At 40.6% G+C, this 22,708-nt stretch overlaps 1 protein-coding gene across 1 annotated transcript in view; it reads right to left on the bottom strand.

Moving 5' to 3' along the window:
* MACO1 (macoilin 1) overlaps positions 1-18,454 on the bottom strand; it is a 57,176-nt gene extending 38,722 nt beyond the window's left edge. Inside the window, exons 1-3 of the mRNA XM_024554397.4 lie at positions 18,159-18,454; positions 2,548-2,689; positions 999-1,125 (exon numbers count right to left, since the gene is read on the bottom strand). Of these exons, the coding sequence (XP_024410165.1) occupies positions 999-1,125; positions 2,548-2,689; positions 18,159-18,238 (349 nt within the window). The 5' untranslated portion in view covers positions 18,239-18,454. The remainder of the gene's footprint in view (positions 1-998; positions 1,126-2,547; positions 2,690-18,158) is intronic.
* Positions 18,455-22,708: the final 4,254 nt, after the last annotated feature.

Below are 22,708 nucleotides of genomic sequence, written 5' to 3'. Positions count from 1 at the left end.
TGGGCCTAAGAATCACGTTTCACGCAGTTTTGCAGGCAAGTTAAATGATCTGGGAGCCAATCCACACATCCTCATGTATCCCACATTCAGGCTTTCACAGTGGAGGGAGCTGTCAAAACATCTCATCTATCTTAGTTGGAAAGAGCAGTGTAGCTCTAAGAAGAAGGGAGGTGACTATGTAACTCCTCTCAAATCAGAACATACCTGAAATTATAAATTTTGGTTAAGAGAACCACTAAGAACTAGGGAGAGCAAAATGGTGAAGTGCTTATAATAACACATGAGGAAAAACTGATGAAACCAGAGATGTTTTGCCTACAGAAAAGAAGAGAGGATATGACAGTATCTTTAACTCTCTAAAGAAATATTAACGTGGATGGAGGTTACACTCCTTTGGTGTGGTTCTAATGCAGCAGGGGTCCAATGTTTGGAGTTGAGGGGATGGCCTATAGGCTCCCTGAAATTTTAAGGAAAAGTTTTGTACATTCCCATATATTTTTTCTGGGGAAAACCTTTTTACATCTTCTAAGAGATCAGTGAGCCCCCAAATAGCCAAGACCTCCTGGGTCAGAAGTGTAAAAAAAGTCACAAGAAAATTCTGGCTCAGTATGAGAAAGAAGTCCCTATTATAGCTGCCCCAAAATTACAGTAATGAGTTCCTTGTCACTATAGGTTTTCAGAGATTAAACACCATGTGCAAGGGATGCTGTGGGGATTCTTGTACCAAATCAGATTTCGACTAATTAAACTTTTAAAAAAAATGATGAGATAGTAACAATCAAGATATCAAATCATAAAGGCTTAAACTCTTGATTCAATAATGAGAAAAAGATAAAATATATTTTAAAGACACAATTTATTATAATCTATTAGGAAAAGACAATTTTAAATTGCCCACATTAAACTCAACTCTAAATAATGTATTCAAAGATGAATCACCACATTTAAAGAGTCTGAATCTAAGACTTCTGCCCATAGGAGAAACCAGGAAGACTTACCTGTGTGCCATACATACTGAACCCACACATACGTGCTAGCAGCAAAAAAAAGCCATTGTATGGGGATGAACAGCAGACATATTATATTTGATGTGAACGCTACACAAACAAAAAACACTGAGAAGGCCTAAAGGGAAAAAAAACAAAACAAAACACATTTTAGAACCTGTTATTTTCAAACAGGGAATAAAAGCACGTCAGACAAAATCTCTAACACTTCCATGCAGTAACTACAGGGAAAATTGTAACAGGAAATTTTAAACATTTTACATCAACCATAAAAAAATAGTGGTTAATTTAATATTAAAGAGTAATCCTATTTATGGCCTCAAAACATGAAGAATAGCTGGACTAGAACAAACTGAAGTCGGTTCACAGAAAGTTCACCTGGATTCCATAGATAGGTTATCTAAAGATTGGGATTTTAACACAGAAAAGGCTCCTCTCCTCACAATACATTCCTAAAGAGCCTCATTCTTAAAGGATAGGCTTCTGGAGTACAGATGAATGAACCATACTAGTAGTAAGAATTATGCTGATGTTAATATTTTAATAATGCAGCCTTCCTCCGGATGTACCTCTCCCTATTAACCAATGGGACAGGAGCTCAAAACCATCTCTTCAAGGCATGGATTTGTTCTGACTAAAGCGCCAGGCCCGAGGGAAGAGTTAGAGGTTTAAGATGTGGCTAAGTAACACAACAGAACTACAAGGTCAGTAGTTCTCAAAACACATGGTCTCCAGACCCCTGGGGGTCCCTGGGATCTTCTCAGCAAGTCTTCCAGGTCAAAACTATTTTCATAATAATACTAAGATGTCTGCCTTTTCCACACTCATTCACTCAGGAGTATGGTGGTGTTTTCCAGAAGCTACATGATAGGGGACATTACAATCAACTGAGTTCAGAGGCAGACATGAAAATCCAGCTGTCTTCCATTAAGCCAGACATTATATAAACTTGCAAAACTGTAGTCAATCACCCAATTTTTTGTTTTGGAAAATAAATTTATTTCTCATCTAAAAATTTTAAACTGTAATAACAGGTAATGATTTCATTGTTTTTAAGTGAATTAATAAATATTCAAGTTTTTGTTTTAATTTCTAACATAGTGAATATGGATGGATACAACCTACATAAGTAAAAGCTCTCTGGAGTACTCAATAATTTTTAAGAATGTAAACAGGTTCTGAGACCAAAAAGTTTGGGAAGTGCTGCTCTAACTCCAAGCCAATCACAAGCACAGTGAAAGGGGCTCCAGAAATGCTTCAGAGTAGAGGCGGGCCATTCTGCTTCCTCTACTACTCTGTCTCCCTCCCCAAGGCCTCCTTCCCTCCCCTTCTTTTCCCTGCAGGGACAGAGGAGGAGGGATCGTGATTTGATCAGTGGGTTTAGACAAAATAGCCTTAGAGGCCAGTGTCAGTCCACAGACCCAATTTAGCTCAACAGTCACCTACGTATGACTAATAAAATCTACTTTAAACAGTTTCATTATCATTTACTGAAGATTTTCTTAGAACGGTTATTAAGTTCATGTATTAATAAACATACCAGTCCCTGGTATCTGAAGGAATCATAGACACTTCTGATGAAAAGCCAAAATGGCCACAGGTATTCAAATCTGAACTCCAGGACAAAGTCTGCCAGTAGGACAAGTGCCCACACTACCAGAAATTTCAGGTATAAAAATGTACTGCAAAACAGAAAAATGAAGAATTAATTCCACGTCATTTGTGAAGAACTAGAAAGAGAAAAACACACACATTGTTTTGCTTAAAAGAGACAAAAAATATCTTCATGCGCCACGAAAACGATGGAGATAAAGGACAAAAGAAGGTGCTGCCGTGGCCCATCTAACTCTGAAAAGCTCTGGTGTTCATTTTGGGACCCACAGCTATCAAAGTAAGATGATGACCAAATATACGCAATTACATTTAAGAGGGAAAACATTCAATCGCCCCACTATTTTCAAATGTGCTAAGTCTCTGACTTTGAAATAGTGCAACACTCTCAAAATTACAGTGTTCAAGCTGTTCTTCATTAGAAGACAACGTCACAGTGGAAAGGCTTCGAGTTTGCTGTTTCCCTACCCCTCCACACCTGTTTGAAGTCTTTGAAATTCTCCATGTACATCCCTACATGCCTGAAGAATCCTGTTTCCCTCCTAGCCCCCCTTCTCCTCATGTCTCCGTATGTAGTTTTCATCTGCATTACCCAAATTAAAAACAAATGACTTCCCAAAATAGCCAGAAACCAACTTAGGGAGCAGATGCCAACACGAAGGGCTGTGAGGGCACAAAAAAATATACATTAAAGAAAAAACCCTAAAGCATCCCAGCCTTGTTCTGTAAATGCATGCTCCCAGTTCCCTCTGGACTTACGGTAAACAGAAATGTGCTTTGCCAAACCAGTCAGAACATGTGTCGAACCACCGTACAACTCAAAACAAGGTAAGGGGATGGATTAAAAAAACATTTTTTATGTAATCTAAAAGTCCATTCTTCTAGTTCATTAACTGTATCATAGATCATAGAAGCCTTCAGATTCTACCTATGAATAAGCCTCTAATTCTATGTCTTTAACCCTATCAATTCTGGAGCAGGTTAAATTTAGTTTTTTTTAAAAGGTTTTCTAAAATAGATGGATTGGAAATACAATTCACTTTCACTAGGCCTTGCATGGTGTTTTGCAATACAAATGTTCCAATAATGATGTGATTAAATTAACTGTTTGTATACATACCAGCAACAACAAAATCAAGACTTTTAATAAATAATTTTGAAATAAAGTAAGGTACAGAAAGACTCATACCTGGGTCGGGGGAGGAAACAACAAAAACAGGATCCAACATCAAGGACTCTTTCTGTGCCCTCTGAAGCCCCACAGGGAAGGTTGTGAAGAACAGACACACAGAGCCCTCAATGATACAGTATCATAATGATATACATAATTTGCAGCTAGGGTCAATTTCCAATACTAATTCGTGGTAGAACTCTTTGGGCTTGATAATAAGTTTCAATTAAGAGGTTTACTGCAGAATAGAGGAAACTAAGGCCAACCAGAAGAACACGGGCTGGAATCCTAAACCCTACCTTCTAGTTTCATCTCACTAGAGCCATGTCAGCCAGATGAGGACAGGGCCCTCATTCTCACTCATTAAATCCCATCACGGGTCCAGCGGAGAGCAAGGCACATTTTATTGGAAGGAACTGAATCACATAGGCATTCGAGAGCACAAATGAAGTTTGCAACTAGATTGCCAAGCTGCTTGGCTTTAAAACCAGAAGAATTTTTTCCTTGTTTCTAGAAATGTTTCTAGGTTTTAAAGAATAAATAATAGCTCCTCATCCATGTTTCTAAGGCATTTAAGAAATGGCATTTACTTCTCCAATGAATCCTTTTTGCCATGAGGCTGCCTCTGGAATGTAGCTGTACCTCATGCCTCTAGCCACACCATTCCGCAGACGGAGAAGGTAGAGTCCTACCAACCGCTCTCTGCCCCAATGCTCCCAAGGCACGGCAGGACCCCAGTCTACCCAGCAACATTCCGTATCACTGTAGGTATTATTACCCACAGAATGGCAGTCTGTACTCAATCGTTTCAATCTAGGCCAATACAAAAAAGATCATCTTTGTTACAGTGGCTCCCCTTTTTCTTTTATTTTCTTAAAAAAGTTGTATTGATTGATTTTTTATTTGATTTTTTTAGAGAGAGGAAGGGGGAGAAAGAGAGAGAGAAAAAATTGATTTGTTGTTTCACTTATATATGCACTCATTGGTTGATTCTTGGATGTGCCCTGACGGGGGGTTGAACCCACAACCTTGCCTTATTGGGATGACGCTCTGACCAACTGAGCCACCCTGCCAGGGCATGACTACTCTTTCTCAATTCTGTAACTTCAAGGGGGTTCCCTTTTACATATTTCATTCCTTTTCAAACTACTACTCTCATACCTTTGATGGTCCTCGACACCCAGTTCTTAATGAGTCACAGTGTAGAAGTACAGATACCTAAGGAAACATGATTGTCACAAACATATGCCACACTGTCAGCTTTCCTCAGGCCCTTTTAGGTGGGCCTGCGTCTGAAAATCAAGATGCAATCTAATTAACAAAGATGATTTTACTCTAGGACGAGTCTTGAATTCTATTAACTCTGTCTTATAGGATTTTAAAAAGCTTTATGACAATCGCCTGATTCAGTATCCTCTTAGCCCTCTTTATCAGTAAATTATTCCTATTATCCTTCTATAGGTTAATGTACAAAAGTTAAAAGACAAGGAACCTAAAATAACTGTTTATCACTGTAGAAACCCTGATTCCTTTCTTCAAATATGCTGAAGGTCGTACAATTTTGTGAAGTCCAAAGAAATGACATCCTAAAAGGAGGAAAAAGTAGATGGGTTTTTAAGCCATTATAGCATTCCAAAATGTTTCTTTTAAACCAGGGAGAAAATATGATTTAATATAAAATATTTTATACATACAGTTCATAATATGACAGGCTAACTTGATGTTACATTCTCTGATCCAAATAAATTTACTAAGAACTATAAAACATTTTGAACAAAATCTTAACAGCGTAACTGCAACCAAAAGATATGTTTCATAATGATATATGAAACAAGGGCAAACCAGTAATGTCTTCTAATGGTCTTATAAGCTTCTATTCTGGGTTCCAGTGAAATAGAGAAGAGACATGTGCAATTAACAGGCTTAATGGTGGTGACTCCTTCAAAGTGGATATTAACTATAAGTTTCCTCTCCCCCCATTCTATTCCTACCTTTGCCATTTACAACCATTTTTTTTACCTGTATCTATTTAGCAGTACCCTCCATCTATGGATTAATGGTCTATGAATAATGAAAAGTAGTATTAAATATTCTTCTTTTTCCAAGTAAAGTGCACCTTCCTCTCTAGTATCTCTAGCTGCTTGTCCCTTAGATCATTTTGTGGAGTCCACGTAATTATCACGAGGTGGCCATCAACCCTCAGTGCCTGACCTTTCCTCTAGGCAGACTAATGATCATTTAGTTCACTTGGTCCTCACCACAGAAATAAATCTGTGGAGTATCTCACTGGCTGTGCTAGTGGCCATCTATCTCAATCCCTAGCTCTTCTGTCATCTCTGTAATAATAATGGTGAATCGCTTTTAGCTTTCTGTAGGTAGCACAATACTTGCACCAAACTGCTTTGTCTTCTCTGTTATCAAATGTTTCTCCCTATTGGCCCTGGCCGGTGTGGCTCAGTTGGTTGGAATGCTGTCCCAGAACCAAAAATTTGGGTGCTTGATTCCTGGTCAGGCACATACCTAGGCTGTGGGTCCAAGCCCCAATCTGGGTGTGTACAGAAGACAACCAGTCGATGTTTCTGTCTCACATTGATGTTTCTCTCTCCCTCCCTCTCTCTAAAAGCAATTTAAAAAATGTCCTCAGATGACGATAAAAAAAATTAAAACGAAATATTGCTCCCTATTGGACATCACCTCTAGAATATTCATCCAGCCTCTTACCCAATTGGTATTACTTCTTAAGTCTTATTGTGCGTGATTACAGTCTTGCTGCACCAAGTGTGGTCCATGGACCAGCAGCATAAGCATCATGTATAAGCTTTTCAGAAAAGCAGTATTTCAGGGCCCACACCGAGCTTGTTTAATCTAAGCCTGTATTTTAGCCAGACTCCCTAGGCCATTTGTGCATACATTAAAATTTGAGAGGTACTGGTCTACAGTATAAACTTTTCATTGTCATAGAGCTTCCACTGAATTCCAAAATGTCTCAGAAAGAAAACAGTTATCTACTTAGATAATCAGTACTGATCTCCGAACTGTTAGGTGTACCTCCCTCAACTGGGAGTATGTAAGTTGTCTAGGGTTGATTCTTCCATTTTTCTACATTTCTTTCTGAGGCATAGACAAAACCCCTACCTAAGCACAATTTTAACTATGTGAGGTACACTTCCATTACTACTCATCCTTCAGCACACAGCATAAATACCACTTGCTCAACAAAGCACTCCCTGACCCCAAAGTAAAGACAGTCACCCCATTATATGCTTCCCTAGCATGCTGGGCCATAAGAATAGTCAAAATTCTAATTAGGTAACATTCTGTGTGATCAGTGTTTAACGCAAGGTCCTGCCCACTTTGTTCCCTGCTTTATCCTCAGTGCCCAGCACAGGACCTCGCCTACTGCAGACGTTGGACAAATGACCTGCAATGCACAGGAGTGTCCGGGGGGCACAGTAGGGCTTTTATCACAGTGCACTTACGTGGAAGGTAGAGGGGGAGATAATGCACAGGTGACTGGGAAGGGTACCTAACAAAGCAACATCAACAAAGATAACAAATGCAGCTTCTGCCTGAAGGATTACCAAGCACATGCTCCCAATCTGTTCTGACTATTCTCTAGGGAGACACTGCTCCAACCAGCCTTGCTCTGGATGCCGAACTATCACTCCTTTTGGCCCAGCTGCCACTAGCTCCAACTACACAGTAGGGGTTCTCAAAGTGTCTTCTGTTAAGCCTGACATTAAAGAAATCTGGAAAAGTGTAAAACCTCATCACTCTTCTCATGGATTTATTATTGTTATTTTTATAAGAACTACTAATTGTTTTATGTCTTCCTGTCTTAATTTCTAATACCGTAAAATGGTGGAGTACAGAAAGTTGTGCGTGAGCCTCAAGGTAAAACGGACTAGAACTAGTGCCGCATTCTGCAACCATACCCTTGTGTAAAATCCAGAACAGGGCAGCCGGGGAAGACCTAAGCTATTCCCTACTTCTCTTCTGTATTCTAAGCCCCCAGCAGACTGCAAAGAGAACCTTTCCACAGTCAATCACTCACACACACACACACACACACACACACACACACACACACACGCAAACTCAGACATAAACATACACACCACTGCACTGACAAATCTAACAGTGTGAAATATGCCCAAAGGGAAAAATAAGCCTGAAAAAATTTAAAAACAAAAAATAAACCTAGAATGAAAATCACTAAGAAGGGTTTTAAGAATTGTGTGGTACAGAACAGTGGAACCTTGGTTTTTGAATTTAATTCACTCCCCAGAACTGTTCAAGAAGCAGCTTGTTCAAAAACTGAATCTCCTTTCACCTGAGAGACACGTGACTGATCATACAGCTATCAGCAAGAAAGCGCTGCCGGGTAGAGAATAGAGACCAAAACTTTGTTAGAAAACCGAAACTTTTTTTTTGTGAACACTTGGTCAAGAACCAAATTGCTGGAGAACCAAGACGCTCGAGAAACTGAGGTTTGACTGTACTTTCATAAAAGATTATACAGACTACAGGAATATCAAGGACAAGGGTTGTAACATAATGTAACCAGAGAATTTAGAATTTTAAAATCTCTGCTTCAAAAACACTTTCAACAGTGTGAACTCTACGGGGTTTGGGGTGGAGAGGGTTTAAGAAGCATAGCAGGAGAAAACAACCCACAGGACCTAAAAAAACTGTTAATGCTGAATAAACATTAGAAATTCATTTCATAAGCGAAACACGTATTACGCTTCACATCTTCAATACCTAACCACCATGCCTTCATTTATATCGCACCTGTAACATTTTCAAATGCTTTCATATTAATTATCTCACTTTATCCTTACAAATGTGAAATAGGCAGGGTAGTTATTACCATTTTATAGGAAAGAAACCTGAGAAACAGGAAACTGATAGGCTGAAGGGCACTACTGAAAGAACGCAGAAATGGGATTTAGGAGGCCATAGAGAACAGAGTGAATTCTACATAAAATGCTGTGTTGCTGCTAAAAAAAAAAAAAGGAGGTAAACAAATGGACAAGAGATTAAGGGAGGATAAATGCCAAGAAACTTTTATGTAAAAAAGAATCCCATTTTTGTAATAAAGAAATACATGTTTGCTTATATAGAAAAAAAGGAACTATACTTACAAATTATGTAACAGTGATCACCCCAAAGCAGGAGTACTAAGGTCTTTTACATTACACTTATACATGTCATATTGTTTTTTTTAATAACAAGCATGTGTTACTTTTATTTTTTAACTCTTCATTTTGAAGTAATTTTAGACTGAGAAAAGTTGCATAAATAATACAAAGAATTCCCTTATGTCTTTCACCCAGATTTTACAAATGATAAAACCATTTAATCAAGTTTCTCTTCTTATTCTGTCCCTATATATGTATACATATTAATTTTTTCTAAACTATTTGAAAAATAACTGTAGACAAAATGGCTCTTCACTCCTAAATGTCATGAAAACAAGGATAGTCTCTTACAACCACAGCACAATTATCCACTGGGTCGGCCAAAAAGTTCGTTCGTTTTTTCTGTTAAGATGGCTCTAGTAGTAGCGCTTAGTTGTCTTTTACGTCATTCGAAACAATTTTGGGAGACTGTATTGTGACAGCCGTCATAATCAGTGTGCATTAAAAAAAAACCTTACCAAACTTGGTGAATTTTTGTATAGCTGTTTTAATATTGAAGATGGAAGAAAATAAGCAACATTTTTGGCATATTATGATTTACTACTTCAAGAAAGGTAAAAACACAACTGAAATACAAAAGAAAGATTTGTGCTGTGTATGGAGAAGGTGCTATGATTCATCAAACGTGTCAAAAGAGATTTGTGAAGTTTTGTGCTGGAGATTTCTCGCTGGACATGCTCCATGGCCAGGTAGCCCAGCTGAAGTTGATAGTGCTCAAATCAAGACACTAATTGAGAACAATCAACATTATACCACACAGGAGACAGCCAACATACTCAAAATATTCAAATCAATAAAGTTACTGATGAAAATGAAAAATGTGTCTTTTATTTTATGGAAAAAACCATACGGACTTTTTGGCCAACCCAATACTATTATGTGATCTACAGACCTTATTCAAATTTCAATAGTGAGTAATTATCTCACTAATGCCCTTTATGTCGATAGGCAAGGAGGTAGGAAGATCGATAGATATGGCCTTGCACAAGACACTCTTGGTACCTATTGCTTCACCTGGAAAACGAAGCTAATGATTTTTCCCTACATGTAGTGGTGAGTTCAAGAGGATCATGTAAGTTATTACACATAAACACCATTCAGAAAGGATGAAACTACACAAGTCAATAAAACAAAAACAGGACAGACTTTGGGGTTGGACAGATATGGTTCTCTATCGAAGTAACTAACCCTCCAGCAACCTCAGTTTTCTCACTGTGAAACCAAAGCTAAAACACTTATATAGCCTTACTGGAACTAAATAAGAAAATGAAGATAAAAATATTATAGGAATAGCAGAAACAACAAATAACTTTTTAAGCAATTTGCCTGTGTCAAGCACTATACTAAGTATTTTATGTGACTTATCTCAATTATTCATATGATAATCCTATACAGTAGGTGATATATTTACTATCCTCATTTTACAGCTAAGAAAACTGAGGGTTAAAGCAGATAAATGAACTTGAGTTCAGGAACATAATTTGAACCCAAATTTATATGCATTTAAAGCCCATATGCTGATCTATCACACTGGAGTTTCTCATCTCACATTGGATGTTCAATAAATGTTATTTTCCTTCTTTGTATCTCTTCCTTCACGCATATTCAGGTTACATACTTCTTTAATTCTCCAACAGAACCAAAATTTTAAAAAATGAGCGGATGTACTTTATGAGAGAATAAGCCTGTATCTTAATTCATAAATTATAAATCTGTAAACAATTTGTAAACACACGATGAAGCTCTGTAGAAAAAAATTTCAAAATCAAATATTCTTTACAGAAATAATATAATGGCTCAAAAGATGGGACAACTGAAAACAGCTTTCCAACAATATTCACAGTCCCAGAATGGTCATTGTAATAAACATGTAATTCAAAAATAAAAACACAACTCATTTCTTTAAAAAGTCAGAAACACAATGAACCATGAGTTATACCTTGTCAAGCTTAGAAAAAGACAAGAAAATACTACTTATTACATCTGAGAAGGAAGACTCCAGCTCTGTATTTCTCTCATCTAAGGCCGGATTTTTTTATATGACCACGAACATGGTACTCATTCTTGCCAGAGTTCAAGTGTCCTTGCTGTATATACATGACAGGCTAAGTACTGACTTCAATACTGCGCAGTTTATTCGGTTTTTAAAAATATTTTGAAAATGAACAAGCCCTGGCTGTCTAGCTCAGTTGGTTAGACAGCCGACTGAGCATCAACCCAATACACCAAGGTCGTCTGTTGATCTCTGGTCAGGGCACATAGAAGACTCAACCAATGGTTACATAAATAAGTGGAACAACAAATCAATGTTTCTCTCCCTCTCTCTCTCTCAAATCAATCAATAAAAACATTTTGCCCTGGCTGGTATAGCTCAGGGGATTTGAGTGCAGGCTGTGAACCAAAAGGTCGCTGGTTGGATTCCCATGTCTGGGGTGCAGGCCAGGTCCCCAGCTGGGGGTGTGCAAGAGGCAACCAATCCATCCATCCAAGTTTGTCTCCCTCTCTTTTTCCTTTCCTTCCCCTCTCTCAAAAAATAAATAAAATCTTAAATTTTTTTTAAAGAAAATGAACAAAGTAATAATGCAATTTAAAAACTGAGCAAGGCACTAAGGGATATACAGCTCAAGAAAATTAGTGAAATGAAAACAAAAACAGAATGGGATTTTTCTAGCCACCTTCCCTGTGCTGGGCAGGAAACAGACCCCAAATAGCTCATATGATATCTATGGCTACACGTAAATTGGGCTATTGCACCATTTCAATCCACTACTAAATGCAAAACCTCTTAAAAAAATAAAAAGCAACAAAGGAGATAAGGTGAGGATAAATTACTATTGATGTCACAATCTCATGACTCAACGTGAACACATCGTCCTTAACAGCAGCACAGGAAAAAATACAAAGGAATGGAGGCCAATGCTATGAAGGGGTTTCAGAGTCTGGGGATGACAGGCATCTTAGAAGGCCGGTGAGCTGAAGTCAGTGTGATGTCAGTTAGGTAAATGCCGAAGGAAAGACGTAACACCTCAACAAATATGCTCCAACAGTTGGTTAAATTTTTGGAAGTTTCCATGACCAGGATGCATGTGCCCAAAGATAAGAGACCTTGAAGAAATCATCACTCCTTAGGTATGTGAAGAATCCACGATGGGGAAAAAAAGTCTAGCAAAGAATTTATGTTTCTACCATTGGTATGTTCCATTACACTTATGCAGCTCGTTGAACAGACAACCTACTTTTCTTCTGGGCCTACTTCTTGAAAATGATCCAAGTAAACTAAGTACACCCAAATCTAGCGAGTCTAGAGAGTAAAGTAATCAATATATTTGAAGAGCACACTAAATTTCACCAAGAAAAGTAACCAAGTTATAGTATTTCACTTTGAGTTGTTGACTATGTTGGTAAAATCTCTTTCTGACCCTCCAGATTGCATAAGATGTATACTGTACAAGTTATATCTTGTTATATGCTCTTAAGTGTCACCTGGATGGCAGCCTAGAAAGTGACATGAAACAAAACAAAACACACTTATAAAACCCCAAAGGGTTAATATCAGTAGGGAGATCTGGGAGAAATGCACAAAGAAAAAACTCTGAAAATATAAGTACTTATAGAATATGAGTTGGTCCACCATATACAGACCTATAATAGGAGTGAAAAAATAAGCTGTTAGGTCTACCACTGAAATAATCTCCAAATCTAGTGAGGTTCAAGAACACCCTTAAGTAATCAATAGGAAGAGAAAGGAGAGTATCATTGATAAAGCAGTAAGCTTTTAAGCAAATAATCCAAAATAGATCATGTTCCCTCCTTTCCTGGCTTCCACTGGTAGCAGCAACTTAAAAGGAATTTTTAAAACATCTAATGAAACTAAATGCCAAGAGTGCTCAGAATCATAAATGAAAGTTAGAGGAAAGCACTTTCTTTCTTTTAAATCCTCACCCATGGACACTTTTTTTAAAAAAACTGCTTTTAGAGAGAGGAAGGAAGAGAGAGGAACATCCATATGAGAAAGAAGCATCGGTTGGGGGCCTCCTGGATGTGCCTGGACCGAGCAAGGTGCACACTTAGGCTGGGGATGGAACCTGCAACCTAGGCATGTGCCCTGACCAGGAATCAAACCCAAAACCTTTTGCATCCAAGATGACCCTCCAGCCAACTGAGCCACACGGGCCCAGGCAGAAAGTATCAATACTTTTATTTTTAACATAGTACACTACTAGTAAAAATTAAGGTCAAAATTCCAGTGTGGCAGGTTTGCTTAAATATATTTAACTGAAACTACAAATAAAAGGGTTTAGCTAAACACCTCGCTGGGAAGGTTAGTGAAACATTTCAATTTCTCCACTGTACCAATACCCCTCTAAAATAATACTGAATTTATCACTTTTAAGTCAGATCCAGCATTGCTGAGGTTAAAGCCTACCAAGACTACCAAAGGCTAGTAAGCTTTGAGGTTGCAACATTAGTAGCTGGGATTTCAGCTGCAGAACATGTATAAAATCAAGGCAGCCAAGGGTCATGTCAGCCTCCAGTGTGGCTTTAACAAGCATACCCCAAAGGAGCCTAAAACTAGGCTTAGGAAACAACATCCAGGAGGAGGCAGAAAAAGCAGTAGAGAGAAATTTGTGGAGACCAGATCATTCAGACAAGGGTTGAAAAAGGACATTAGGAAGCTAAAAAGGATGCAAACTTTGACCATTTAAAAAGTTAAAGGCCCAGAAACTCTTGTCTGAAACAAAGATGGGAAAAGGTATCATATATAACAGGGTCTGGCACAAAGAATGCCCCTATTTTATTACAAAATCATAAGCATGTAATTCTGTAACATAACAATATCACACTCAAGCACACCACATGACATTTTAGGTGAAATGTTCAAATTAAAACTATAAATTATTACACCCATATTATTATCCTACCAACCACACTCAAGCAGGTATAAATATAAATATATATATATAAGTACATATATATATTTATATATATATACTTGCCAACCAGCAAAGTCCAGAGTCCTCAGTCATAATTTTAAGGCATTAAGCAAAAAAAAAAAAAAAAAAAAAAAGTTAGAGACATGTAAAATATTGCACTACCTAAGCTTCGGGAAACATGCTACACACAGAACCAAGCACGGTGACAGAAGTATTCATAAATTCACAAGTGAAGAAGTGCTTTCTTCAGCCATCAGTAACAAAGACATAAAATAGTTTCCTGAAGCTTAAAACACATGCCTTACATAAAATGCTTATTTTTGCTTATGTAAGTAACAATTTTAACTGCAGAGAGTTTAAACATAAATGTTTCTGCCTCTGTCTTCTACCTACCACACTTATCTCTTCATCTTCCTATTAGAAATCAGCAATTTCAGGTGGAAGGGAGTGAGGATGTGGCAAGGTGAAAGGTGGGTGAATCCACAGAATCCCCTTAAGGCCTGTAAAATCTACACAGCACCCCAACTCCACTTCGCCCGGAGAATCACTGCATGTAATTAGAAATGACTGCCGGGGGTGCCTGGTGCATGTGTGGGGGCAGACCCAGGGAGAGAATTACTGCCGTAAAACCCAACAGGTAACATTAAGTAGAGTTATTCATTTTACATTCCCTTATTAATAACTTTTGTTCATAACTTCCAAAGTCCTTTCACATCTGTCTCATTTGAGTTAGAAAATATTCCCTCCCTTAGTGTCTACTTCATCATAAAATAGCACAGGGCAAAATAAAGCTGTTAATGTATCAGGTTAACCACTAAAATAGCAAACTAATATTTAATTCAACGCAAATATTTTTATTTGAACAGAACTCAAAGTTCTTTAGAACCTCAAAACCACTGCACAACTTTAAGAGGGAATTACTATGACCTGCTGGACTGTAAACGCCTTGAGGACAAGGAACTCTCTGTCACATCCTTTACCCTCCCTAACTCCCTGAACAATGCAGGTTCTTAAAACAGTGGAAGAGATTAGCTTATACTCATTTATCAATTCATTCAACATTTACTGGGCAATGAATTCCTACTGTGTCAGGCTCTGTGCTGGCTCAGATTTTTTTTAAAAGACATTGAATTTTAGCCCTTAATTATATAAAAGAAAATGATCACCATTCCTGTTTCCTTTCTCTCATTCTTGATTATTACCTTGACTGGAATAACATATTCCTAACAAGTCAATTTTCAAATGACAGGCAAATCTATAAGTGTAGCTCACGTTAAAATAATGTCTAAAACCTATTTTTCTTCTACCACGCCCCTGAAACAAAATTCTATCACAACCATTATACTGGCAGTAATAACATCATTTGACAATCACCTTGGTCACAGTTGTTGGATTAGAGCCCATGATTAAAAGCATTATCAGCAACAGAATTTCTTTCAACAAGACCAAGCAGCAACTGACGCTTGTTTTGACTACTCAACTTTTGTTGATAGTTGTATCAAATCTTATAGTCTTTCCTTCCTCCTTAAAGGATAAGCCCAACATGTGATACCATGGCAAATAATATTTCTATAGCATGCTAGAATTTGAAGAGTTTCACAAACTGTACCTATCTCCTTTAGTCCTCAAAACTCACTGGACAGATGAGAGAACTGGGGATCAAAGCTGGGGTTCCCTGCCTTTCCAAAGTGGGATTTTGAGAATGAACCTAGGTCTACTGATGCCAGCAGTCCAGTGCTTTCTTCACCACAGCTGCCTCTTTGCAATACCAAAGCTCAGAAAGTTGTACAGACTGAAAACATAAAAATAAGAAGCCCATGAAAGGTTATGCTGTAAAAAAGTGGACAAAGTAGTTCTCAAAATTGTCAACAGAGCCTGGTGGGGGGAGGGGAAGACAGCTCTCCATTTAATGAGACCAAAATTAGCTAGATGTTGAGAAACAAAATGGGCAATAGATGGTGTGAAAAAGTTTAGTATACAGTTAACTTTAATGATCAACAGAAATGTTATATTCACACAAGCTCAAAGATCAGTTTATAACTAGCCCACAGATTATGTTTGCTTTAGAAATATTTTTTTAATTTTTCTTTTTTCTTTATTTTTCTTGTTGACTCTACTACAGATGTCCCCATTCCCCCACTGCCCAGGCCCCTTCTAACTCTCTTCTTAAAAACAGAATTGGAAAAAAACAATCCTATGATCCTGTTCTTCAGCCCAATACTCCATAATATAAGCTAAGAAACAGACAGCTGAAACACTAATTTGATATGGGATGTAAAAATATATTTAGGTCTTTTATTAACAATTAACTTAAACAATGCCAAACAGATTTGAGAGCTGAAGCACTGTTTGTTTCTTAAAATTTTATACATGAAATTCTAATTCACTTGCATAAGGTATTTACTATTAATCTTTAATGTAAGGATTCAAATTGCAAAAGAGTACCAGTAAAATAATCTTCATTAGACAATGAATTCACTTCTTCACATTGAATCACACTGACTGGGTTGTTACAATGGGGCAGGTACCAAACTGAGCATATTTGTTCAAACACAAAGAGAAGGTGAAATATGTCAGAAGGCATGAAGACAACACAGGATTGCCAATCTTGCTATAAATGGAGGTACATCACCATATATTACTGCAAACAGCAGCCATTCAAATGCCACAGATGTCCTTTGTCTACCAACTCTGCTGTATATACTTTTTTCTATTCTTGTATCACTACTAATATTTAGCTGTTCAAATCTTTTTCAATAGCCATGGGGGAAAAGCCATTTTGTTTTTTAAGAATTAGAGTGTGTGTAACTTGAAGAGACCTTTCCTCCATCCATTAAATCTATAGGAAAAAAATTTTCTTTTACAGTTGCAGTTAAAATGGTCAGATTTGATCGATTCAGCATGGAGTTTTGTCTGTTTTACTCACTGCTGTACTCTCACTGGCCAGAAAGGACCTAGCACATAGTGTATATATTTGTTGAATGAATGAATGATTCATTACATAAGAATATACTCAAGAACTTTTTACTTTGACTTCTTAATGCTTTTAAACTTGAAATAAAGAAACCCCCAATGACTGTAACCGTCCGCTGCTTGTGAAAAGCACTCATTCCATTCGTGTAAACAGTAGCATGTGCAAGGCGTTCAGTTATGCTGAGACAACTAGCGTGTCATAAACTACCTCACGTATTTCCTTAAGTCCCACAGCTAAAAGAGCCAAACTGTAAAACACCACGAGGGCTCATTTAAAACTATACTCACAGGCTGAGAATTCTCCTTTGTAAACTAATTACTTTCTCCACCGAAATAATTTCTCTATCAAGGGAAAAACCATTTAGAATTACCATTCTGAGAACCACAAAATAACAGTCGTACACAAACTCTGCCCAGGGAAGCTGTGATTGTCACTAAGTTGCCCCGTGAACCTGTTGTCCTTCTCCCCCCTCGGTGTACTGAATTCAATTTCTACTTAAAGGGACACTGCTTTTCTTTTGGAGGAAAAAAAATGCGATTTGGAAGGAAATCCCTTTGGAAAGGTTCGAAGAAAACCATCCTCTCGTAACTGTCAAAATAACGCTTGTTGACAAAATGATTCATCAGCTCCTTTCGAGGCTGGAGTGGGGCCACAGGGCATGATTTGGGCGTATCGGCTTCAGCCCTCGGTGCCAAGTTTGAGATCCCATAAAAGAAGTAGAAGGCGAAAGAAGGGGCAACGTGGCCACCTGCCCGGTCTGCCGGAGGACCGCGGGGACACTGTCTGCTCCCAACTTTGTCAACCTTTTTTCCCCCAGTACATATGGTCTTCGAGCCTCCGGGCTCAGGCTGGCAATTCCCAAGCTAGAGAGGGGCTGTGGGGCCAGCGGAGGCTGGTCTGCTCCCGGGATGGCCCTCAGGGTGAGCAACGCTGCTGGGGGCGCGGACACGGCGGGGGCTCGCTGCCCCTCCCCCCCAACCCCCCGGGCCACGGCGCTCCCAACGGCGGCTCTGCTGCTCCCTCAGCCCGCGCCGCTGCGCCCTGCCTGCCAAGCCGGCGGCCCTCCGCCACGCCCCGCGCCCCTGGGGCGGACCCCCAGCGGGTGGGCTAGAGCCCCCAATGCAGCGCTCCAAGGGAGAGCCCCCGGCGCGGGCGTGCGGCCTAGTCCGGGTTACATAACGGGGCCGGGCCCCTCCGGAGCGGGCAGGGGCCGCAGGGCCCAGGCCAGCGGAGGCGGGGAACGCTGCTGCCGCTCACCTGCCGTAGATGCCCTCGGTGATCCGGTTCCGCTTTAGGGGGCGGCGGAGCTTACTGCAGTCGGCGTTCCGCCGCTTCATCCTCCCGCTGGGGGGCCGGGTACTGCCGCCTCCGTCTCTCACCTCAGCTGCCGCCGGCCAGCCCGGCGTTGGGCCTGGACTCTACCCCTGGGGCCGGTCACAGAGACATGGAGCCAGCACCCGGGGGGAGGGGGGTGGGACGGGAAGGGGGTGTTCAGAGCCTCCTCCGCCTTCGGAAACAAAGAAATGACAATTCCGGGGCCGCCCGCCCCAGCACCAGCCAGCCACCTGCCCCGCCTACTAGGCTCCGACGGACGGCCCTTGGGGCCAATCGAAGGCATTGCTATGCCGCTGCTGGCCAATCCCAGGGCCCATTGAGGCAAAACGGACTCTAAAACCCGCCTCCTCGAAGGACAGAAAAATGCGCCAATCATTATGGTGTCTGGGCCGGTGCTTGGGCCTATCAGAAAAGATTTAAATAGAGGCTTATAAATAGGCCCTATAAATATAACATCCTATATTATTCCTTGTTGCGAAGGTACACTTCGTGATTATTGGAATGTGTTTCACTGTATTATAATCCATACTGGAGCATACCGTGCTATTTTCATTGTAGTCTATCACTAGCGCCAGAGAGGCCTGGGTTTGCGGCATGTGCTCGTTCTGCGCTGACATGTGCTCCAGTCAGTCGAGTCATTATGTAAGGGACTCGCAGCACCCTTCCCATTCAGTAGCCTCCGGGGTCAGCGGAGGGACCTTTTCTGTGGATCCTTGACCTGTTCGCCAAGCCGGCGGCGTCAGCTCGCTTTGGGAGTATGAATGACAAAGCAACCCCCCCCACCCACAACCACGCACACGCACCCGCACTGCCGGCGGCTTCCAACGAGGTGATGACAGCGCAGCCGCCAATCGGAGGAAGTGCTAAGCGGGGCTATTGTGGTTCTGCCCCCTGGCGTTACGTCACGGGGGCGGAGCCTTGGGTGCGCACGACGTAGTGCGGGGACTGTAGGTGTGGTATGTGGGGCGGTGCAGCTCCGGTTCCACGTCCGCAGGGCGGGCTGGGCTGCGGGCTCCGTGGGCACTACGCCTGCTGGACCCAGCGAGTGTCAGCGTAGGAGGCGTGTCTGCCCTAGGGCCTCAGGGGACCGAGGGTTAGGTGGGAGGCTGCTCGGCTGCAGCCAGGCCTCGGCCAGGATCCTCGGAGGTGGAGAAGCTAGGCCAGCAACTCTTCTCACCTAACACTCCTAAAGCACCTATTTTGTGCCAAGCACGGTGTAGGGTGTTTTGTATCTGTTGTTCCCTTGTTCCTTATTACTCCCCTGCAATGTAGGCATGGCAAAATCATTACTAGAAAAGACAGCAAAGTTGTTTTTTAAAGAGAAAAAGAAGAGTATGTCGTTAAAGAAAAGGGAAGAGGTAGGAAAGTCACTGGAGGGAAAAAAAAAAAAACACCCATGTATCTCCTCACCCTAACACAACCACTATCATGTTAGTATTCTATATTTTTTTATTTTATTTTCTGTTTTCTCCCATGGATATTTCTATTACTGTTGTTCTTTTTAAAGAGAACAGTGATACTAGACATTCATTTTTGTATTCTGTTCTTTATTTAATATAGACATGTTTAAGTGTTACTATGCCCCCTTCCTAAATTTTTCTGAGGTTTACAGAATTTCCTATTAAGTGGCTGTGCCAACTTAATCACTCACAGACAGACTGTTAGGTGGTCTTCCAGCACGTTTTTTAAAATTCCAGAAAGAAGATTTCTGGCCAAGATGGAGGCATAGGCAGACACACTGTACCTCCTCGCACAACCAAAAGAAGGAGAACAACAATTTAAAAACAAAAAGCAATGAAGGCTCACAGAAAATCCAACTGTATGAAAGTCTGACAACCAAGGAGTTAAGAAGAAACATTCATCCAGACCAGTAGGAGAAGCAGAGACAGGCAACCAGGAGGAGAGGACTCGTGGCTAGGCGGCGGCTGGTGGACCCAGCAAGGCAGCGGATTGCAGACTGGTCAGTCCCACATTTGTGGGCAGATAAACCCGGAGGAACAACTGAGGAGCGATATAGACCTAGCAACCCAGGGTTTCAGTTCAGGGAAATAAAGCCTAAAACCTCTGATTGAAAACACCTGTGGGGGTTGCGGCAGCGGGAGAAATTCCCAGCCTCATAGGAGAGTTCATTGGAGAGACCCACAGGGTCCCAGAACATACACAAACCTACCTACCCAGGAATCAGCAACAGAAGGGCCCAATTTGATTGTGGGTAGCAGGGGAAGTGACTGAAAACCAGCAGAGAGTAGAGCAAGCACCATTGTTTCCTCTCGGGCCCCTTCCCCACAAACAGTGCCACAACGCAGCCGGAGGAGGGGGCGGTGCCCCACCCTGGTGAACACCTAAGTCTCTGCCCCTTACTACATAACAAGCACACTGAGACCAAAACAAAAATGGTCCAAATGAAAGAACAGATCAAAGCTCCAGAAAAAATACAACTAAGCAACGAAGAGATAGCCAACCCATCAGACGTACAGTTCAAAACATTGGTAGTCCTCAGGATGCTCACAGAATTGGTTGAATATGGTCTCAAATTAGATAAAAAAATGAAAGCTATGAAAAGTAAAGGAAAGGAAAATGTACAGGGAGCCAACAGTGATGGGAAGGAAACCGGGTCTCAAATCAACAGTGTGGAGCAGAAGAAAGAAAGAAACTCTCAACCAGAACAGAATGAAGAAACAAGAATTCAAAACAATGAGGAGAGGCTTAGGAACCTCCGGGACATTTTAAACATTTTCAACGTTTCCAACATCCAAATCATAGGGGTGCCAGAAGGAGAAGAGGAAGAGCAAGAAACTGAAAACTTATTTGAACAAATAATGAAGGAGAACTTCCCTAATCTGGCAAAGGAAATAGACTTCCAGGAAGTCCAGGAAGCTCAGAGAGTCCCAAAGAGCTAGACCCAAGGAGGAACACACCAAGGCACATCATAATTACATTACCCAAGATGAAAGAGGAGAGAATCTTAGAAGCAGCAAGAGAAAAGGAGACGGTTACCTACAAAGGAGTTCCCATAAGACTGTCAGCTGATTTCTCAAAAGAGATCTTCCAGGCAAGAAGGGGCTGGAAAGAAGTATTCCAAGTTATGAAAGGCAAGGACCTACATCTAAGATGACTCTATCCAGCAAAGCTATCATTTAGAATGGAATGGCAGATAAAATGCCTCCCAGATAAGGTCAAGTTAAAGGAGTTCATCATCACCAAGCCCTTATTATATGAAATGTTAAAGGGGCTTATCTAAGAAAAAGAAGCTCAAAAATATGAACAGCAAAATGACAGCAAACTCACAGTTATTAACAACCAAACCTAAAACAAAAACAAAAACAAACCAAGCAAACAACTAGAACAGAATCACAGAAATGGAGATCACACAGAGGGTTATCAGCGGGAGAGTGGGAGGGGGAGAGAAGGGGAAAAGGTACAGAGAATAAGTAGCATAAATGGTAGGTAGAAAATAGACAGGGGGAAGTTAAGAATAGTATAGGAAATGTAGAGGCCAAAGAACTTATATGTATGTCCCCTGGACATGAACTAAAGGGGGGGAATGTGTGTGGGAGGGGGTGTGCAGGGTGGAGGTGAATGAAGCAGGGGAAATGGGACAACTGTAATAGCACAATCAATAAAATATATTTAAAAAATAAAAAAAAAATTCCAAGAAGTAGATGGCATCTTGTTTTGCCCTAGGATGGATAGACCTCTCCCTGCCCTGTGAACATTCCTTTAATCAATACCCACCCCAAGAAGGAACTAGTAGTTTATACCAAATGCATTGTTAACCACTGCTCTCTGTTACTTTATCCTGCTCACAAATCTTCAAATATCCCTCGATGCCTAAAAGATAAAACCCATTTTCTTTATTACAGCACCAGAGCTGGTTACAGTGGGGCCCCACTCTCCTCTTCCAGGCCTACCCCGGCAAGGAAGCCTTATCTGCTCACTGTCCTCAAACCCACTACAACCTTATCTTCCCTCCTTCCCGACTTTGCTTTTACATAGAGCATCTCCATCAGTACTGCTCTTAATTTGTGGTTTCTTGGGTGAGACTTGTCCATCTGAAAAGCTTCTTGGGGACTGGATTCATACCCTGTAGAGATGCAGTTTAGAAAAATGGCAAGAGTACCTGCTTCTTCAGACCAAGATTGAAATTCCAGCTGGGCCACGTACTAACTGGGGCAAATTACAGAATCTCTCAGAGCCTCTGTTTCCACTCAGATGTGTTTAAGGCTTCCAGGATAATGAACTTCAGGGCCAGACATTCAGTAGGTGACAGCAAGTAATTACTGTTAACAAAATACTTGTTTTTCATTCCTCAACTCTACTCTGGCATATTGATAAAGTGGCGCTGGGTAACCAGGGATATACTCAGCTCAAACTTTCACCAAGGCTGCCCATCACTGTAAAAGGATCTGAAGGGCAAGCTCTGGATGGGTACATTGTGAAATCCTGGCTCCAGACTTCATGGGAGCCAGATA

This window comes from Desmodus rotundus, chromosome 3 (assembly GCF_022682495.2).
Source record: "Desmodus rotundus isolate HL8 chromosome 3, HLdesRot8A.1, whole genome shotgun sequence".
In the NCBI taxonomy this organism is placed as follows: Eukaryota; Metazoa; Chordata; class Mammalia; order Chiroptera; family Phyllostomidae; genus Desmodus; species Desmodus rotundus.
This window is presented reverse-complemented; position numbering and strand designations above follow the sequence as displayed.